A 20819-nucleotide genomic window follows, 5' to 3' on the forward strand; every position below is an offset into this window, starting at 1 on the left:
CGGCTTCTTCGCCAATTCATGGGCCTTCGGTAGCAGACGACAAAAACTTCGGCAGACGATAGCCCTATTTAGGCCGGGTACCCCGAACCAGAAGGCCCCTGATGGGTCAGGTTCAGCGGCAGTGTATAGGTTTGCGAGGAAATAGATGGAGGCGCGTTTTGTCTTTATGACTATGCTGTTGGCAAGACGTGATGCTGCGAGAGCGCAAAGTACCAGAATATTTCACGCGGCGGCCTAACAGACGGCCGTTACGGAGCGTCGCGCGTGAAACTCAACGCCGGTGACTGCATTCTCGCACGCAGGAGCAGCTTATAGAAGGAACACGACCGTTATGATGTTTGCTTGTTGTTGCTGCTAGTTGCTTCGCCGCTAGATCATGGAATGGTTTGGAGTGTTCACGTATGCACAAGATAAAGCACCACACTGTGTTCGATCGAGGCAGTATTGCACCATTAGATGGAACTGCTGAGAAAGGGGTATGAGAGTCGTGAATGACCGAATATGTGATTATGCAGGATCCCTGCAGGATCATGTAAACATCATTTCTCAGGAAGCGAACCGTTCGTTGTGGTTCCATTTTCTGCAACGTAGAAGTACCGCAATGTATTGCTTGCCGTACGACGCCTTGTTGCACAAGGTATAAAAAAAAAAAAAAAAAAAGAAAAGAAAGAAAGTGGTTGCAACAGCTTGTAAGGCGAACAGGGTGATGTGACTTTGTAATGAGTGAACTTCTGTCAAACTGAGGACAGTTCTATCCTTCAATTTACTAAAGGGAATCAATTAATACATTAAGTTACGTATAACGAACGAATTCATGGCATTTTAATTCGTTTGCTTTGAGACTACGACCATGGCAAGAATGTTGCCTAACGCTTGTATTTGTCGTGACAACTTGCAAATAACCAGAATGTATTCACTACGAAAATTAAAATTTGTTCTCCTTGCGTACACCAAATCATTGGTATCACATGTCACCAAATCAGTTGGTCCCTTTCATCAATCTTCCTCCAACTTGTAGGCTTCCGCAGAACTGATTTGCCATATTCTGTGTCCCTTTCTGTTTATCGATCGATTATGCTTCGCTGTGCAATCTGCTAGCCTCCTGATTAGCTCAGATGGTGGGGCGACCAACCCGGAAAGGCGTTAGTCCCAGGTTCGATCCCGGGACAAATGTTTCTTCAACTGTGAAGCTATCTTTCTCAGAAACCCGCGCGGGTTTTCTTTGTAGCTTCGTGCACTCGGGTGGAGTGCACGAAGCTCGGGTGGAAGACAGTTTTCGCTTTCATGAACCTTCTTCCACCTTGCGGGCTTCCGTAGAGGTAATTTGTGATATTGTGTTAAAGTCCTTATATAGGGTGTCCCAGCTACCGCTAGCCAAGCATTTCAACGAAAAAAGAAAATTTAAACAACACGGCGCAAGATACGATTTTAAGGCCTATAATGTTCGGTCGTCAAAGGTCAGAGTAGGTCTCATCAACGCATCTTGCACCGTTGTTTTCTAATCTTCCATTATTATTATTATTATTATTATTATTATTATTATTATTATTATTATTATTATTATTATTATTATTATTATTATTATTATTATTTCGTTGAGCAGTTTGGCTAACGTTAGCGGGGAGACACGGTGTACTGTCACATGAATATGCATATATATGCATAAATATATCTGATCATATATGTCATCGTAGTAACACGCATATGAAACCTAGAGTCCAGTTGCAGTCCTGCCATACACTAGGACATTTCCACCACTTCCTTTAATCATACATTTTCCTAATAACATTGTAAGTCGGGTTTTACCACTCTTTCATTTCTTCATGCACCGGACTTTTCTCACGTGGCCATTGTATTGTACGCATACCTACTTCCTGTTTATATCATCATCATCGTTTTTTTTTTTTTATTCCCTTTCCTCCTTCTCTTCTGCGGAGTTGAAAGGCCAGAGCTTCCTAGCTCGGGCCGACCGCCTTGCCTTTCCTATAATAAGTTTTCTTTAAACCTCTCAATAACTGTCGACCCCTGCAACCTCTCTCTCTCTGTGTAAATTGTGTTTCAGTTGAAAGTAATCATCTTACTCAGTTCGATTCACGTTACCCGACAGAATTAAGGCGACAGCTCCCTCACGCACACCACTGTTTGGCCGCGCGTCGTCTGCTGCGAAGCGAAGTGCGCGAGCGCGGGCGTGTTAGCGATAGCAGCGCCACCGCCACCCAAAACGCCACCCCGGCGGCGAGTTTGCAAGCGCCGAGCAGACGACGGGCAAAGAAGAGTCGGTCGCGGGGGGAACATGGCGTCGGGAGCCGATGTCGCTGTCGGGGACTCTGAAAACGACAAGCAACGCGGTGGTTCTGGCGAAAAGTGCGGCTCGGACCCGGCCACGGACGACTCCTCCGAAAGCGACGGCGACGCCCAACCGACCAAGGCATTCCACCGGCGGATTTCCACCTCAAAATCCATCAAAAACGGGGTAAGGCGGCGCTTACGCTCGTGCTTGAATGGCTTGACACCCGTTTGTAATCCGTACTTTGTACGCCGACGCCCGCACCTGCAAGCGCCGTTCCGATCACGGCCGTGGTTACCTTGCGGTCGCCTTCCCAAATTCCCCCGGATGCGGTACTCTGCAACGACGGTGCAGATGCATGCAACCCGGACGCGCTAAGCGGTCTCGCGTCAGCGAGTACCGCGCGCGTGGTTTTCGTTTGACGCGTGGTGTTGACGGCCGCTCCTGCTAAGCGATCGCTCGCGCAACTTTCAACGACGCTATTCCGCTCGGGTATCCGTGCAGCCGGTAAACAATGCGCACCGTGCACGGTCTGCATGCGCTCGTTTGCTGCAGACGCCAGCGAGCGAGTAAACAACTGCATGCATCATGTGCGACCCGGATAAAAGCGTCAACCGCCGGGCTGCTCCCTTGCTGCCGTGGCTCGAAGTCGACCGCTGTTTATATACTGCACAGTTTTGTTTTCTCTTCGTCTTTGGAACTTTCGCCTGCTGGCGCGGCTTCTTCTGCCGCGCACGTGCAAGTTTCGGTGCAGTCGTTGTGTTTTCTTTTGCTCGAGACGGCGTAGCGCCCGATAGGCAGGCGGTTTAGGTCAGCGACGCGTGAAAGCTCGCGTCGGCGTGTTTGATCGAACGCTTGGAGGCGCGGCCCGGGAGAGTCGGCAGCGCTCTGGTGGGCACGTTTGCTTTCGCTCCGCTGCCGGCGTGGTGCGGCGCGGTTTACGAACTGCTCGCGTCGCTTTCAAGTTTTACGGCCTCGTTCGTAATCACATCCCACTGTCTAAGCGCCTTTTGTTGTGCTCCTACTTCCGCGACTGATGCAGCTGTGCAGCGCCACGGAAGTGGATGCGATGTCGACACAACGCAACCGTGTGCTGATTGTCAATTGCAAGTGAAGGAAATGAACACAGAGTTTCGTAAAAGTCGTATTGTATTAGCCGTAAGGATCGCCTAAATGCTAGAAATATATACGTTCCCGTTTGTGGTGTCACGAATGCAAGCATTTCCTTAATTCCTGCTAATTCACAGTAAACGTGAACAGCGATTAGTCATATATATATATATATATATATATATATATATATATATATACAGGGTGTTTCAGCGAACACTTTCAAAAATTCTTAAAGGTTGTCTGCGGCAGATAGCACAATTCTAGTTCATGAGCTGGTCTACTCGAAGAGGCAGACATTACTTAAACAGAAAATTGAAATGCATAATCTAATACTTAACAGAAATTCACTAATTAAGTTTTTAACTAATTACCTGATGGCCCATATTGCAATTGACAAATTGTTGCCGTGGAGTTCGCAAGGAGCATGCACTTGGAACGAATTCTCGGCATGACACCAGTTTCGAGATATTAATTCCCGAACTTTGCTGAGAAATGCATTGGCGTTCCAGTTAGTTTCTTACCAGAATGCCGCTTTATGCATTGAAGCACAAAATTAACTGGAACGCCAATGCATTTCTCAGCAAAGTTCGGGAATTAATATCTCGAAACTGGTGTCATCCTGAGAATTAATTCTAAGTGGATCCCCCTTGCGAGCTCCATGGCTACAATTTGTAAATTGCAATATGGGCCATCAGATAATTAGTTAAAACTTAATTAGTGAATTTTTGTTAATTAGACGATTATGAATTTCAATTTTTTGTGCAAGTAATGTCCGCCTCTTCGAGTAGACGACCTCATTAACAAGAATTGGGCTATCTCCCACAGGCAACCTTAAATAAATTTTGAAAGTGTTCGCTGAAACACCCTGTATATATTACCCGCAAGAACTGCAAATGCCGCCACCCCACTGGAAGTTGAAATTGTCAACTGCTTAGAGTTTACTATAAAAAATAAGCTTCAGTTCTTCGAAATCGAATTATATGTTGCGAAATGTTTTAGAATTACTATCTTCTATGTGACGCCCCAATACCACTTACCTCTCAATTTCTTATTCTTCTATACCTTTTCCAGTTTCCTATAATAATAGATCCTGATATATATTATGCGAACAATTGCGCAGCGATTGCGAACTAGTATTCGTGTCTAGTTGGAAAGCGTATATAAAACAACTGCGGGACTGCTTACTTTCAGAATTAGCGTATGCAAACACTGAACCAAAATGCGCTTGACGAGTGTATTCCCAGTGTGCTTAACTGCAAGGAATAAAATTTGCGCGAGTGGTGACGTAAGTTGCATAGTAGATTTCCACAGGAAGTTGGTAAGACAAGGACATCATACCCTATTGGTGAAGCAGCGCACTGACAAGGACAAAGTGGAGAGACACAGAATACACGACACTCGCAACTGTTTTATTTTAGAACGAACACTTCATCTTTATACACCCGTGCACCCTCCAACGTTGTGCGAAGTCAGATTAACAGCACTTTTACAAAACATATATCCGCGCACACTCGGACGTCAAAGATAGGCAACATATCTTACACGCTGTGCAATCCTATCCTAATCGTTGTACCCCGAACACATTCATTTTTACAAATTTAATCTAGTGACCTTCTAAAAAGGCGACCTCACTATGGCTTAGAAGAACAGGTGGTTGACGTATACAACCCTCTTTAGTCTTGTAAATGTGAAAGGCTTCCACTAATTCCCTGGTCAGCTGATCCTTATGGTGCGAAATAATTGTATTGTCATGGTTTAGCGGGGTACAACGATTAAGATAGGATTGCACAGCGTGTAAGGTATGTTGCCCATCTTTGACGCTCGAGTGTGCGCGGATATGTTTGTAAAAGTGCTGTTAATCTGACCTTGCACAACGTTGGAGGGTGCGCGGGTATATAAAGATGAAGTGTTCGTTCTAAAATAAAACAGTTGCGAGTGTCGTGTATTCTTGTGTCTCTCCACTTTGACTTTGTCAGTGCGCTGCTTCATCAATACGGTATGATGATTCATCACCAACTCACCCAACTTTCCACATTACAAGAGTAGGACAATTAACGGTTCTTTGTAAAAAAAAAAAAAAAGCGTGCGAGAGTTGTTTGATGTGAGGAAGGGAGACGCGGGAAAGGATAAAAAGAATGCGCGCCGCTGGCAAAATTTAGCTTAGTGGCCTGGCCTTATTTATAAATAAGGCACTTAAGTCTGCACGGGGCTGTGAAAGAATACCTTCGATAGGACTCGTTTTCTCGATGCCCATGGTGTTCTGCTGTTGAGCACGAGCTCGCGGGTTGGATTCTCGACAGCGGCGGCCAATATGCAAAAACGCGCATTCACCGGCCGTGTTTCGGGTGCACGTTCAAAACCCGGTGTGATCAGAATTAATCCAAAATACCCGTCTCCCCAACTGTGACATTTCGTGCGGCTCTTGTGTTGCTTCGGAACGTTGAATTTCATCGACTCAGCCTGCGTTTTCTGCGGAAATTCTGCGCAGTGCTTTCACAGTTTCATACAATTGGTGTAGCATGAAATGTGGAACTATGCGGTAGCTGCAGCAGGGCCCCGTTCAGCCATCATGGGAATAGCACATGGATTTGCCTAAACTTCGTCCTTATGGCTTTAAGTGGCTTCGTGACATCGCAAAGGGAGCATTTTGAAGAAAGTACTGCCTTATAAATAATTAAGTAAGCATTGTTAAGATTGTCCGACGGCAGGATTCGAACACGGGACCTCTCTAGCCCAGTAGGCCGATATTGAAACAATTACGCCACGAATGCATGGACGAGCGACACGACTGCAATTAGCAGCAATTATATGCGTGCTTGCAGAGTCATATCACCTTCTGCATAAAAAAGAAAAAGTATAAATTGCTTTGAAATTTATTCCAGTTTAGGTCCAGATAAAGGTTAATAAACGAAACCACAAGAATGTCTGAAGCCCCAAGCATGAAGATATAGTAGCAGCGAGCAAGAAAACAATTCGGGCAGTAATGAGGAGCAGGAGTTTGTCACAACCAGAAGCCCACGGATTTTCAAGGCGTTTCCTCTGTACATAACGACAATTTTACAAGTCAAGGTTGCCGTAAGCTAAGCGAAAAAAAAATTAATTGTGAATATAATGAGGCGTAATGCGCGTGTATTTTATCTGAAAACTTAAACAGACTTTCCGCACATTGAAACAACTAAAAAAAAAAAAAAAAAAAAAGCACAGCTTGCGTTCCGACGTAGTTGACTGATAAGGTACGTGACCGGAAACGGCGGTGCGCTCGCTGCTGTTATCGTGCGCGTGAAACTGCAGCTGACGGTCGCGTCGATCACTTCGAACTGCACGCTCTTGCCTGGGCTCCTTTTGCCCTACGCGCCCAGACAGACAGGGCTCTCGCAGTCGGCGCAGTAAAAAGCGCAACAGGTGTGTCGTTGGCGCCATAGCGCTATAAAACGTAAACTCGATCGCGCATGCAATAGAGAATGAACGAGGGGTTTTGGTTTGGCGGCTTTTCCTTCTAAGTGCGCGTTGGAAAGCGGAACGTCTCGAGGCATGACTGGGCATCTGGTAATTGCTGACCGTGCCTTCGCAGAGCGCACGCGATGGGTTTGTGGTCGCCATTCGCGAGCTCGATGCGGACGACGGTGAACGCATTGTGCCGGCGACGCGCTGAGATTTGGGCCACCTCAAAATTGGAGGTGGGCCAAATTGAAATTCAAGGATGGCCCAAGTGAAACTTGGATTTCGGGGGTGGCCCAAGTGATGGGCCAACGTTAAATGTGGGGTTGGACCAACACAGCCGAGCCAAAGAATGCTTACGCATTAATAGTCAGTTCTGAGAATTTCTGTAGCATTTTTTTTTTTTACGTCGCCGTGAATGAGTTGTAGAGGAGAGGGAAGGGAGGAAAGAAGCGACGCCGTCGTTGCACGACGGACAGAGACGAGAACATACGAAGATGAAAACATACGAGGATAGCGTGCGGTTGACTGTACTCGCGGACAATTTCTGTGGTTTTAGATAACGTAACTGCGCGAAAAAACGAAGACACACGAAAGAAACACACGACACCACGAGCGCAGTGGTGGTGTCGTGTGTCTTTCTTTCGTGTGTCCTCGTTTTTTCGCGCAGTTATATAAACGTCTAAAAGCTATGAACCAACTAGCCCGCCAGAACGTCCTACTAAAGTAAATTTCTGTGGCGCCGAAGCAAAGAGAGTTACAGAAGAAAGGGGAAAGGCAGGGAGGTTAACCAGATGGGAAGATCCGGTTTGCTACCCTACGCTGGGGAGACAGCAAAGTGACAGCAAAGTAGATATAAAGAAAGTAAGAAGAACAGACACAATCACAATCGGTCACAGGTGGCACAGCACAGTAGCACTTGCAGCACTATAAATATCTGTCCAGGCTACAGCCGCTTGTGCAAATCTGTTGCCCTTAAAAACTGCAATAGTGCCCTCGTCGCCCTCCGCTAGGGTGGCTAGAATTGGGAGGTGTGAAAAGCGCGGCGCGTTTCCCTTGCCAGACAGGGTCCCTCTGTGCGCCGCTGCCGCTAGGGCCGCTGCTGCAGGGGGCGGGGTGGAGGTTATGCAGCATGAAATAAGGCGGACACGGCAATACAATTGTTGGATTGGAAAGAGGAAACCACGTAGTTGGTGGAACAAGGAAATTAAACAAGCTATAGAAGAGCGTAAAGAGGCATCTAGGGTTCATCGAGAAGCCAAAAAGTTGGGATTACAAGAAAAAGAGGTGCTCCTTAGATGGAATACGTACCGAGAAAAGAAAAGGGTTGCGAGTGAGCTCGTGCAAGAGAAAATTAAATGCGCAAGTGAACGTTGGGTGCATAACATTCACAAAAGAGACAAAGGCGCCCCAAAAAGATTCTGGAACCATATAAAAGCACTCGGAGCTCCAACTAGAAACTCGCAAACGGCTATAAGGGATGAAGACGGTAACATCTATGAAGGCGATGATGCGCTGCGGTACCTCACAGACGTTATCAGGCATAACTTCGGTACGAGAAAAAGCGTAGTTCAGACAACAGATCCAGCAACAACAGAGAGGCCTGAGAGATCAAAATTCAGCATAGAAAGCTTTTATTGGAAAAAGGCAGCAGAAAATGTCCCTAACAACACGGCAGCAGGACCCGATGAAATCCCAATACAGCTAATCAAAAACCTTGGTCCAAAAAGCAAGGCAATGCTGACTAATGCCATAGAGCAAGTGATTAGAACAAAGAATATTCCCGTTGGATGGCGTGAAAGCAAGATGAATCTTATCTACAAAGGCAAAGGAGATAAGGATAAGACGAGCTCATACAGGCCAGTTACAGTAACGTCGGTGATATATAGAATGGCAATGCAAGCCATAAAATTAGAACTGTCGAAGTGGGTGGAGGAAAACGGTGTATTGGGGGAACTACAGAATGGGTTCAGGCCAGGCAGACGCTTAGAAGACAATATGTTTGTACTAACTCAGTGCATAGAGATTTCAGTAGCTCAGAAAAGACCTTTATGGATAGCATTTCTAGATATTAAAGGAGCTTATGACAACGTAGACAGGGAATTGTTGTGGGATATTCTTCAATACGAAGGCATAGATGACGATTTCGTGGAGCTGCTGAGGGAGATATATCGAGACAACCAAGTACAAGTGGCATGGGAAGGCCGAAAAGGAAATGAAATGGTGGGAATTCACCAAGGATTGAAGCAAGGATGCCCTCTGTCACCATTGTTGTTCACGCTTTACGTCAAGGGCATAGAAAGACGACTGGAAAACAGCGAATTAGGTTTTGATTTATCCTACATGCGTAATGGACAAATGGTGCAACAGAAGATCCCTGGACTGATGTACGCAGACGACATTGTGCTACTAGCGGACAATAAAAAAGATTTACAGATACTTGCGAATATTTGTGGGAACGCAGCGACAAATCTAGGCCTTAAGTTTAGCACAGAGAAATCAGGGATTATGATCTTAATGAGCACACGAGTAACTTCGTGGTGTCAATTCAACAGCAAGTAATACCCATAGTGAAGCAATATAAGTACCTCGGCGTAAACATAAACGAAGGAAAGAATTACTCAATCAACCACCAAGATAATCTGAAAATAAAGGGGAAGCGGAATGCAGCATTAATGAAACACAGAACACTGTGGGGCCACAATAAGTATGAGGTGGTGCGTGGAATCTGGAAAGGAGTAATGGTGCCAGCGCTAACATTCGCAAATGTCATTATATGCTTAAAATCGGATATATTGGCGGGTTTGGAAGTTAACCAAAGATCAGTAGGCCGGTTGGCTTTGGGAGCACACGTTAATACGACAAATGAGGCAGTGCATGGAGACATGGGTTGGGCCTCTTTTGAAGTCAGAGAAGCACAAAGCAAAATTAGTTTTGAAGAAAGGCTCAGGAACATGGATGAAAATAAATGGGCGGCTAAAGTGCACAAGTATCTCTACATGAAAAGCGTGGACACAGAATGGAGGAAGAGGTCAAGGAAGTTGGCAACCAAGTACAGGATAATCGAAACTGTAAATAGACAACCAGGGGTCATCAGAAAGAAAGTGAGAGAAATAGAGACCGTGAATTGGATGCAAAGAATGGAAACGAAAAGGACAATGGAGATTTACAAGAATGAGAAGAAAGAAATTAGAAGGGAAAATCTGTACGATAACACAAAGGGCAGTGCCTTGCTATTTGAGGCTCGCGTCGGTTGCCTAAGGACGAAAACATATCGGAACAAATATTCGGAATTAGATGAGACATGTGTATGCTGCAGTAAAGATCCAGAGACCACTCAGCACATCCTAATGGAATGCGACGGGATCCACCCAGCGAGAACCGTAGGTAACGTGCAACTCCCAGAAGCGCTTGGGTTTAAAGTGGAAGGAAACATAAACCGATCAGCCGTAGAGATCAGCAAGAGACGATTAGAGTACTGGTGGAAAAAAAGTAGGGAAAAGATGGATGCGACCTGATCTCTTAAAATCATAGGCAGCGGTACAAGGTAAATTTTTGAAAAAGAAAAATAATGATAGGTATACAAAAATGCTAGATAAAGAACATGTATAGTATACCTGATTAAATCAAGCAGGCTAGGTGACTATTTGTCGCCGCCCCGTTTCAAAGGGGATGCCAATAAATCATCATCATCATCGGGTAAAGCCCCGGGCCTTGCCGCTCCCGCCGTCGCAGATACCCTGTAGGATAACGCGGCGGCATCTTGGGGTTGCTGCTGCGTCGTTTTTTTTTTTTTTATTATCGGTTACGTGATTTTTATTTTACGTGGGTCATGCATTTGTGATCTGTAGTAAAGATGCACTCTAAAACGAAGAAGAAAACTGAACGCTGGTGCTTCGTTCCTGACTGCAACTCTGGGTACCGGTCGTCCGCCGAAAAAGTATCATTGTTCCCAGCACCGGCGTGCAAAGACTTGTTTCAAAAGTGGGCTCGCGCAATTAATACCAAGATCTGACAGGCAACTCCAAGAGAATAAAGTAAATTCCGCTGCGATGGCTTGTGTCGGCATGTCGGCATTCTAAAATAAGTTCCTCTGTTAGAGGTCTTTGGTCAAAACGCGCTATCGTCTGTACGAGCGATCGTCTCTGTAAATGGTAGCGAGGACAGTCACAGAGAAGGTGCTGAAGAGTCTCCTCGCTACCACAGTCATCACACGAGGCGTCGTCGGTCCATCCCATTCGGAATGCAAAAGACCACTCCTAGCCATATTCGAAAAAGTAGGGTAGCTTCTCGACGGCAGAGTCGAGCTGGGATGCAAAGGCGTATAGCGGAGTCTTGTGCAGCCGGTTATTTTGAAAACTTCTTGCGTCCCACAGGGAGAACCTGGTGTCACGGGTGAGCATTCGAGGTTTTCGAGCGGCATCTGTCCTTGATAACGGTATTGGTTCCTCTTCGTCGCCTTGAAGTCACTGCGGCGTCATAGGAAACGAACACGTTGATAACGCTGCGTGGCGCCGAAGCAAAAGCAATACGGAGGCAAAGCGCGCTGAACTTAAGCGCGCTCCCGAAAAAAGTCGCACGTGAAGAGAAACTGCAGGAACACGTACTTTAGAGCAGCGAAACGAGGCAAAATACTCCAGATGGTGTTAAATCTCATTTGTCTTACTGCTTTTATCTTGCGTGTCGCGACACGTGCAAGACGGTCGCACGTGGAACCTACGCTGATTCAATGTTTGTTCCGGGAAAGCGAAAGCGCTGTCAAGCTCTATGCCGGACAGCTTGGCGCAGTCACGCGCCCCTGTAGCTTTTCCCTTCATTGCCACAGGAAGTCTAGCTATACACAGAGGGATGAGAATTAATGTGCAGAATAAGCTTCACCTGGCGAAAGGATGACGTGGTCACAGGTGATCACGCTCTTATCTCTTCACGAACGCTCATTTAGAGCCTTGCGCAATATCGAATGGCGAGGTTGGTGCCAGTACGGCCGGTCGTCCACCTGTTCTAGTGCATGAGACGGAGAGCCATTGTCATGGTGCGTCATCATGAGGGCAGCTCCCAGGCGCCCTCGGCGGCAACGGGATCTCGCGAAATGCCGCGAAGGCCACAAGCAAGCAAGAGGTGCGTGCGTGTGCACGCAACGATTGAATGCACACTATAGCTAGAAACAAAATCACTTTAGCCAGGTGAAGTATTCATTCAAAACTCTAGTTTGGCTGGTTTCGTTGTAATAAATATATTTCCAAAAGAGAAAATGAAGGTATATATAAGTTTCATTTTATGAAGCGCCGGCACGTCGGTGTTGGCGTCTCGGATTTCGAAGTACTTTTTTTTTTTCGTATTTGGCGGGTTGTCGGGTTTATTAAACGTTCTTGAAGCTTGCCAAGTCTTTTGCTCTTCTTGAAAAGATTCCAGGCGATCTTTCCCGGCAAAAAGTTAACTCTGGGCAGGCGCCGTCAAAATTAATGACGTCTCGACGAGCGGGTGCGGGAATTTCAGTGCGGCGTCGCCACCCGTATTTCGTTGTTGCGTATTTTCTGGATTACCAAGCCTGTTTTCACGGCATGAGCGACTTTTAGTGCAAATAGCATTCTTTTTTTGATTATTGAAACGTAAATAAAAGAAAGATGTAGTCACCCTATAATGGTGACGGCTACGCCTTTTCGCTTAGCAGAAACACCACCAACTATGTGTGCATATATATATATATATATATATATATATATATATATATATATATATATATATAGTAAGAAAAGAAAAAGAGACAACGTCCTAGGGCCAAGAATCCACAGCACACAGTCGTATATACACACACGAACATATGGATATAAGTATAGCGCAGGCAAGTCTCACCACACTTCATGAGTTCGTTAACACAGTTTTCCTTCCGGCTCTATTCGACCAAAATGTGGGCCGATCCCGAAGGACGTGCAGTCTAAAATGTGGTCCGTTCACGTGACACTGGGCATGTGCCGCTCTTCAGTGAACCTCTCTGGCGCCAACACGGCCACTGCGCATGCGCTGACTTCACGGTGGCCCGAGAGAGGAGCCCGGCTGCAGATACACACGCCTCGTGCATGACGCGTTTCCCGCATATACTTGGACGGCCGTCAATGAGTTCTGCCCGAATTGTTTAGTTATGGCGTAGCAGGCTAATTTACTATAGCACAGCTCACGAAGCTTTTCTCTTGAATGTCCCTTTAACGTTGCGGTTGGGTTGTATAGATACGCATGCGCGCTGCTGTTACAGAACAAAACTGTCTAATAGCCTTGACGTCACGCAATAATGGCGAGAGCCCATACATTTTATTGGTGGCGCACACTAGCTGCTCTTAATGCCATCTATTCTTGCAAAAGTTTTTGTTTTTCTTCCTTCGGTTGGACCTTTGGAATTCCTACAGATGACATCAGATCGAGCAGCTGGCCGTCTGCTATCTATAGGGGGCGTTACTCGACCGCCGTCACCGCCCCTGAGCATACGTCGTAGCTTCCAATCCAGTGTCACATATAATGGGACACGGATTATGTATAACTGGTAAAAGAGATCTAGAAAGGAAGAGAATCCCATTGCTAAACTACTTGTGCGTATATGCGTATATTGGGCGCATTACGATTCGTAATCGTTGATTTCGGGAGCAGTGCTGCGAAAACGTAAAAGCAGTAAAACCTCTGGCTTCTGTACCCCATTAATCGTCCCGCGGAGACCTAATACAAGATCCGGCTGATCTCAAAAGAAAAAAAACCGGACGGCGACGACCGGTGGAGCAAGCCTTACAAGCATGGCGACACAAAAAGAAACATGGCTTCCCCTCCCGAGTCCCGATTTTTGCGCAACAGTTTAAACCTCCGGCACACTTGCTTAGTGAAGGCAACTCCGCAGGGCTTTGATCTCATCCCTGAAGATCATCTCTTCGTCCCTGTCCGGCTTCGTTGCGCAAGGCGTGTGTGGGTTGAACGGAGCCGAGTCTCCTCGCTGTCCTCAGTGACGGTGGCCTTGAGCGCTGTCGACCCGGGTGTGTAAGGAGAGCGACGGGCCAGGGGATGCAACCAGACCGCGCGATGCGTCCTTTATCAGACACGCAACGCCAGATGGGCTCGGCGCTGCGATTACGAAGGGAGAGACTCTGCTGAGCATTAGAAGCACTACGTACGACATTTACTATACGCACTATCCATAGTGGTCGTGCGTTTGTGTGTGTGTGAAGGTCGGACACACAGCGCATGCGCCGTTGCTTACGTGCATAAGAAGGAGCTCCCTGCACAAGGCACTCAGGTGTGCCACTGTGCCCGTCAAACCTCATGTGCACCCTTTGCATTCTCATGCACATAGTTCTCAGCGCATACGCCTTGCGCCGCAGATTTCTTGCCCAGGCGCGTCAGACAACAGTTCGGTCGGCATATTCCACCCGAGAAGCAGCTTGGAGCAGTTTCCTCCTCCTATAATCGTATGTACGTTATAGCCGATCATGATCGTATGAGAGGACCACTGAACAATTGACTTTCCAATTAGCGAATTACTGTTTTAACCCTAGTTGGCTTCTTGAAGGGCTGAATTGATTGATCGATTGGCGCTCAGCCGTAACCCACTGAACTACGCCCCTCTTCGGTCCTGCGTTCTGAGGAGGGGGGCGTAAGGAGAAGGAAATGTTGGTAATCCCCAGGATATTTGGTTCAATGAACGAAAGGATGCGGGCGTTGTTTGCTTCCATGATTTTACAGTTGCCTTCGTTGTGATGCCCTGGCGAGCGAACCACAATTATACTGACGGCATTCGTTGTAAGGTCGTGAATATTTAAAGCCTGCACCACTTTTATTTATCTTGTTTTTGTCGGTGTTTCAGATCCAAGGTGCAGCACACTTGTTCGTTGCATCGATCTCTGCTGGAAAACTTTGTTCGCTGTTCTAAATAAACGTCGAACACTGACCCGAGTGGTATCGATCACGCGCTCATGTGGGCGCCAGCAGCTCACGGTGCGGTGACTCACGGTACCTGTTGCGCACAGCGTTTGAAAGAGCACAATTTCAATCGAGCAGTTCAGCCGGCACGGCGTGCTCATATAGGTCGGCAAAATAAATAGAACCCACTCATAATCGTTCACAGCGTATATAGTGGTAGCTTTGGGCTCAGATCCACCAAACTCGGAGCCTGTCGAACTCACTCGCACTGAGACTGGCCAAAATCATACTCAGGCGGGCTCGAGTGCTATAGCAGTCACACACTCACTCGGAGTCGCGGAATAATTATCGCTCCAGATTCAATGTGACTCACCGGATCGCAAATTCGCAGATTTACCCGCCGTAGTGGTGCCGTGGCTATGGCGTTGTCCTACTAAGCACGAGGGCGCGGGATCGAATCCCGGACTCGGCGGCCGCTCTCAATGGGCGGTGAAATGCAAAAACGCTTGTGTGCCGCGCATGTTATAAAGAACCCCAGGTGGTCAAAATTAACTCGGAGTCGCTCACTACGGCGTGCCGCGTAAACAAATTGTGGTTTTGGCACGTAAAACCACAGAATTTAACTAAATTTCAACCAGATTTTGGAAGGGGGCTGTGCAAACCCGTTCTGATTTAACAGACTCACTCGCTTGTCGCCGATTCGCAGGCTCATCTCACAACTCGCGCCAAATCAGAATCACTAGCTTGGAATCGCTTGATTAGGATTTCATTTATGGGGACGCTGCCATTCATATATCGCGCAGAAAAAGCTTAGTTAGGTCTATAAAGTGTGGCGCAATTGCAGACAAATAGGAGACTAACACTTTGACATGTTAGTGGCCATTATCATGTCAACGTATTTTGTATGCATCCGTACGACTCTGTCAGAACGCGATTATTTTGTCTGACAACGCTATAATAAATGGAAAGCAGGATTGAAGAAGGCACCGCGTAGATTTAGGGAATTAAACTCCTCGCTCATGCAGGGGACGTATTCTGAAACGTTCCACTTCGGCGATATATAGGTCGCCTTTCGCCTTCAGGCACGCGCTGATTGGCTGGTCCAGCAAAATTGAATGACGTCGGGCTCAACCAGCCAATAAGCTCATCCAATTTTGCTAGAACAGCCAATCAGTGCGCGCCTGCAGGCGAAATTGTCGCCTAGGCGAACTATCGCCGAAGTGGAACGTTTCGGAATGCGTCCCCAGGTCGTCGCCCTTGTCGAGCGCCAGTTTAGGGATTCTCTTGAGCGGTGATTGTTTTCTTTTTCTTTATTTCTAATCACCACCACTTTGTACGATATAACCTTGTGTAGGTTCCCTTTGGGCACTTAGCTCGAACTTGTCATTTGCTGCAGTTTTTCTTACGGCAGCCGACCTGCCGTAAGAAACTAAGTGTGGCCAGTTCGCACAATCTGCCAGTCACTTGCTTTGAGAGGGCTTTCGTTTTTGGTTAACTTAAAACTCGGCAAAACGCCGAGTGCGCTATTGCGTGTGAGGAGAGATGAAGCCACATGTTCGCATATAAATCTTGCGCGTAACGAGCAAACTGAAAGACGGGCACCGTCTTGGCACGAGTCCATGAGTAGGTGTGCAGCCACCTTGAAACAATGGCGTGTGGAATAAGCGCATCGGCTCTTCCGCTGTCTTTATGTTGCCCTGGCTTCAGATTGTCCATGGCTTAACCATAATCGCTGCACATTTACATTGGTGCGGTTGCTGCATTCACGTAAGCGACGAGAGGTATTGGCGGCAAACTGAGGTGGTGACTGCGAACGTAAATACGCGTATTTCAACGTGTATGCCGTTCGTTAGCGATTGGCCCGTCATAGTCGGCGACTTGCGAAGCACATAATGCAAACTGCGGGCCCCCACATGGAAATTGGCGCTACGAAAGAGACCGTCGCATGCGGAACAGGAAGAGAGATATTCGTGCAAGGTGCGTTCCTCGCCGTGCGAGCAAATTGTGCAACGCCGTTGCGTCGCCGTGCGCGGCCTTTGCAGCACCCGCTCGACTGCGCTGTACTCGCATGCATCCGCTCGTTTGCTGTGAAAGCCACGCGGAAGTTACTTTAGTTCGGTGCATCGTTGCGGTGTTTTGTGACCGTGCTTCTGAGAGAGGATAACGGAACTATGTTGATGTGGTGGCGGTCTTATATCCTTCGTTCATTCGTTCCGTCATTCATGCACCTATTCGTTCCCTCTGTCTCTTCTTCCTTCAATACGGTAGCCCTCGTTTCCTCCTTTCTTCATTTATATCTTCTTTCCTTCCTTCATTCACTCATTATAGTGAGTGAAAGCGAGAAAAAGAGAGCGCGCAGATTGGGGCTCTCGAAGAGGGCAGCACGAACAGGTAAAGCGGACATGACATGCGCTTGTTTTGTCTCGTCTTTTCAGCGCGTCGTGTGTATACTGTCTGCTCGCAGTGCCGTTTATACGAGACTCAAATGTGCGCCAGTTCGCCGAGTTTCCCATCCGTTTTTTGCACGCTGGCGTTGCTCAGCCTCTTGTTCACCAGGCTCGTGCTATTTGCACCGTGTGACGAGAGCACGGTGCACGTCCCTCGCACCGCGCCCGAGGCCGTGACACAGCGGTGAAGTCAGCGTTGTTGCGGAACAGCGGCAAATCGTTGTATAAGTGGAACGCCTCTCGAAATTGCTGCTCCAGTTTGCGACGCGTCCAACTCTTTCATGCGCGTGTCACATGGCCTGCAGCCGCAAGTCGATGCTGGTGCGGGCTTTGTTTTGCGCATGCCTCATGTGCTCGAAACCTCTAAGAGGCACAATATCAGGCAAAATCAATTTGACGTTTATTACACTTGCTATTGTTGCATGTTCCGATGGGAACATGCAACGTCCTCCGTCAATTACCTCGTGGAGCCCCTCAAGCCACCGACAGACCTGCGCAATCGCGGCCGAGAACTTGTCCACGTCTGTCGCATTAAGCCGTACTACGACCCAATAGTAGTGTCTTCGCCTTAAGCCGCCAGGATGGCGCCTTTTTCGGCGGAGGGCGATTGTAATGAAGAAGAGTAACCTGTGCCTCAGCAGCATCGCCACCGGCATGAGCTCGTGGTTGCTGTCAATTGGCCGAACGCTTGTTACTGCTACCCGTTCGCCTGCATCCGTTGCTAATAAACCTCTTAGCACTATGTTAGAATAGTTAATATAGTTTAACTATGTTAGCCCCGAGCAGATGTCCGAATCTCATGACGTCACGAGGAGCTAGCGAGGGAACTTCTAGCCTGTTTTTTCGTTTTGCGCAATGTCTGAATTACCAAGAGAAAAAAAATCTTGTGAACAGCAGCTAGCTATATACAGTCGCTGTTGTCCAGTAAGCCTGGTGGTGTTAGTAATTAGTGAACGGCAGTAATATCAAAATTTACTGAGGACCTCGCCTTACGTGACAGCTCGCTACGGTTAGGAAGTTTCACGAAGTTTTCACAACGACGACGACGTTGGCGACAAGAGAGAGAGAGAAGTGACTTTATTTGCACCCGTCAACTAGATGACGGGGTAGAGGCTTCAGCCTAAACCCACACTCATGCTCTCTAACCGTCGGCCGGGATCCCTTGGGACGCGGCGGCGGTCAGGGCGAGACCGATGACTTGTCGTTGAGCATTTTCTTCTTCGTTGAGTAGCAAGGACTCCCAGGATGACGACAACCGTAATTTTAACACGAAAGTGTTTTATGCCGGGGTCCACCAAGACTTAACTGACGTATTTCCGTCACGGAAATACGTCATAGAACATAATACAAAGAAAGAAACCAGAAGAAAAAGTTCCACAAACATGCAAAATTTCGAATCGAACCCACGACCTCTCGGTCCGCGACGATAGATCGCCGAGCGTTTAACCCATTGCGCCACAAACGCATTTGCAGAGAGCTACACAGACGCGCCTTATATATCTAACACTCCTCCGTGTACCCGCGCTCTTGCTCGGGGCGGTGCCGCCGCCTACGAGCAGAAAAGAGAAGTACTGCATTATGACACTAACGCGCACCGACAGTGAACGCTTCGGTGGTCTCAGCACTACGACGCCTCGATGCCAGCATTCGAAGGGACGCTGGCATCAAGAAGCACTACCAACGCCACCTAGGTGGCGTTCTAGGTGGCGTTCACCGTACTCAGCACAGCGGAGCGTGGCCTCCGCAATTAGCTCTGAAAATGTTTCTGAAGTTGATCGCGGAGGCTGCAATTACGACGCGCTGTACGCGCTGATTTGACTCGGTGACGATTCAGTTACGTGCTTTGTCTTGCGCGTTGTATTAGTGTGTCAGTTACGTGCTTCGTCTTTCGCGTTGTGCTAGCGTGTGCAGCGTAGTGCAGCTTCCATATGCACCGACGGTGTTTCTCCGCTGTCTACTGATACGAGTGTGATGGCACCGACTACGAAAACTGCGGCATTAAGCGCCGTCGAAAGACAACGACGTCGGCGAGCTAACGTCGCGCAAGTGAGTTTAGTGCAGCGATGGACACGCCAGGGGGGAGCGGGAGGCCTTCGCGCGTTCACGGCTCAAGCTGAGAACTCTGCCTCTCGCTTTCCAGAAGTTGACCGCATCGCGACCCAACTGGCTGCCATACACACACCGAATCAAGACCGAAATGATCGTACCTTCGCCGAAGCGACCCGCCAGCGGGACGCCGCTCGACAATACGACGCAGGATGCCCAGCACACCCACAGGATGGTCAAAAGTAGCTTTATCGCTTGCATCACCGACAAATGCCGTACACAGCTAATTACGCCACAGTCATTTATTTGCACAGGGCAAAAAAAAAAAAAAAGAAACAGTGCACGAATAACAGATGACGCAGCAAGAGGAACACAATATACTAACTCGCCCAGTTCTCCCTATCCTTTGTCCGCTCACTCACCTGTTTATTCATCTCTGACTAGCGTCCTAACCTCAGGCGCCTGCTCTCCTGAGCCATGTGCAGGACAGCTAACTCGCTTCTTGAATTTTACGCGAGACCGTCAGCTCCAATGGTGCTTAAAGCTTGGCGATTTGCCGTCCTGGTTTGGACAGCTGAGATGTGTGACGAAACCTGGACCGCGATTGTGTAGCGATGTCTTCCGCTCGATTCGATGCCGCTCTTATCAGCTACCGTTCACAGCCGGCTGATGCCATTGATAACGCGAAACTGGGCGTCCCTCTGACCACTGACGAAGCGCGAAAAAGGAATAGCATCGGATAAGGCATCGCTAAAAAATCGCGACCGTTCTTACGAAATGCCAAGGACGCCGTTACGCAGACCAATACCAGGGCAACAGTGGGATGTGAGTGATATGGCGAACGAACGAAAGAGAAAAAAGTTTCAAGGGAAAGGCAGCGAGATTTGAGGTGTGTACCCTGCACTGGGGAAGAACCGTTTTGCTCAGCGCGGACGGATGCACACATAATTCACAATCGAGGGTTCGTTCATTAAAACAAACTTTCGCTTATGTTTGTGAACTAATTCTTACGCAACCCTTATTCTGCATTTGGTTATCAATAAATTATTCCGGCTTGCTTTCCACCAATTTGGTGTGCACCCATTTAGTATACGTACCGACACCAATTCTAGCTATTTTAATTCCTTTCATTTACGTCCCGCTGCGTTGTATGTAGCCGCAGCAAAGTAATTTGCGACTGAAGAGCGTTCGTTTGGGAGCAAAGCAGCGCAGGAAAAAATAGAGAGGCAGTCTCTTCGAATTGCTGCTTAACGAGGCCGGCGCCGAGTTTGCAGCGTTTTCACGATTACGAACGAGACTCATGAATACTGCGAATACACCCCCCCCCCCCCCCCCCGTTTTTTTTTTTCTTCTTCTTGCTCGAGTGGTTGTAAATTGCGGCTCTTCCGAGCTCTTTTGTTCGCGAATTTGCGTCCAATCAGAAGAAACGGTGCGCGGTGCTGCTCTGAAGTGGAATCGACGCAAAGAAAGATAGGTGTAAACGAACAAAATACGCTACTAGGAGGCAAACAGAAGTTATTCTTGGATTCGGGTCAGACGCGCCAGCTGCGGAGCACCGTCGTCGTATTTCCGAGGCATGCGCAGAGATGAAA

The 20819-nt window shown here is 47.8% G+C and overlaps 1 protein-coding gene across 2 annotated transcripts in view; it reads left to right on the plus strand.

The window, feature by feature from the left end:
• The first annotated feature begins 2269 nt into the window (after nucleotides 1-2269).
• LOC119443125 (diacylglycerol kinase eta-like) overlaps nucleotides 2270-20819 on the plus strand; it is a 307015-nt gene continuing 288465 nt past the window's right edge. For both annotated transcript variants that reach the window (XM_037708278.2, XM_049662589.1), the window contains exon 1: nucleotides 2270-2473. In XM_037708278.2, coding sequence (XP_037564206.1) covers nucleotides 2294-2473 — 180 coding nt within the window. In that variant the 5' untranslated portion in view covers nucleotides 2270-2293. The remainder of the gene's footprint in view (nucleotides 2474-20819) is intronic.

The sequence above is a fragment of the Dermacentor silvarum genome, chromosome 2 (genome assembly GCF_013339745.2).
Source record: "Dermacentor silvarum isolate Dsil-2018 chromosome 2, BIME_Dsil_1.4, whole genome shotgun sequence".
NCBI lineage: Eukaryota > Metazoa > Arthropoda > Arachnida > Ixodida > Ixodidae > Dermacentor > Dermacentor silvarum.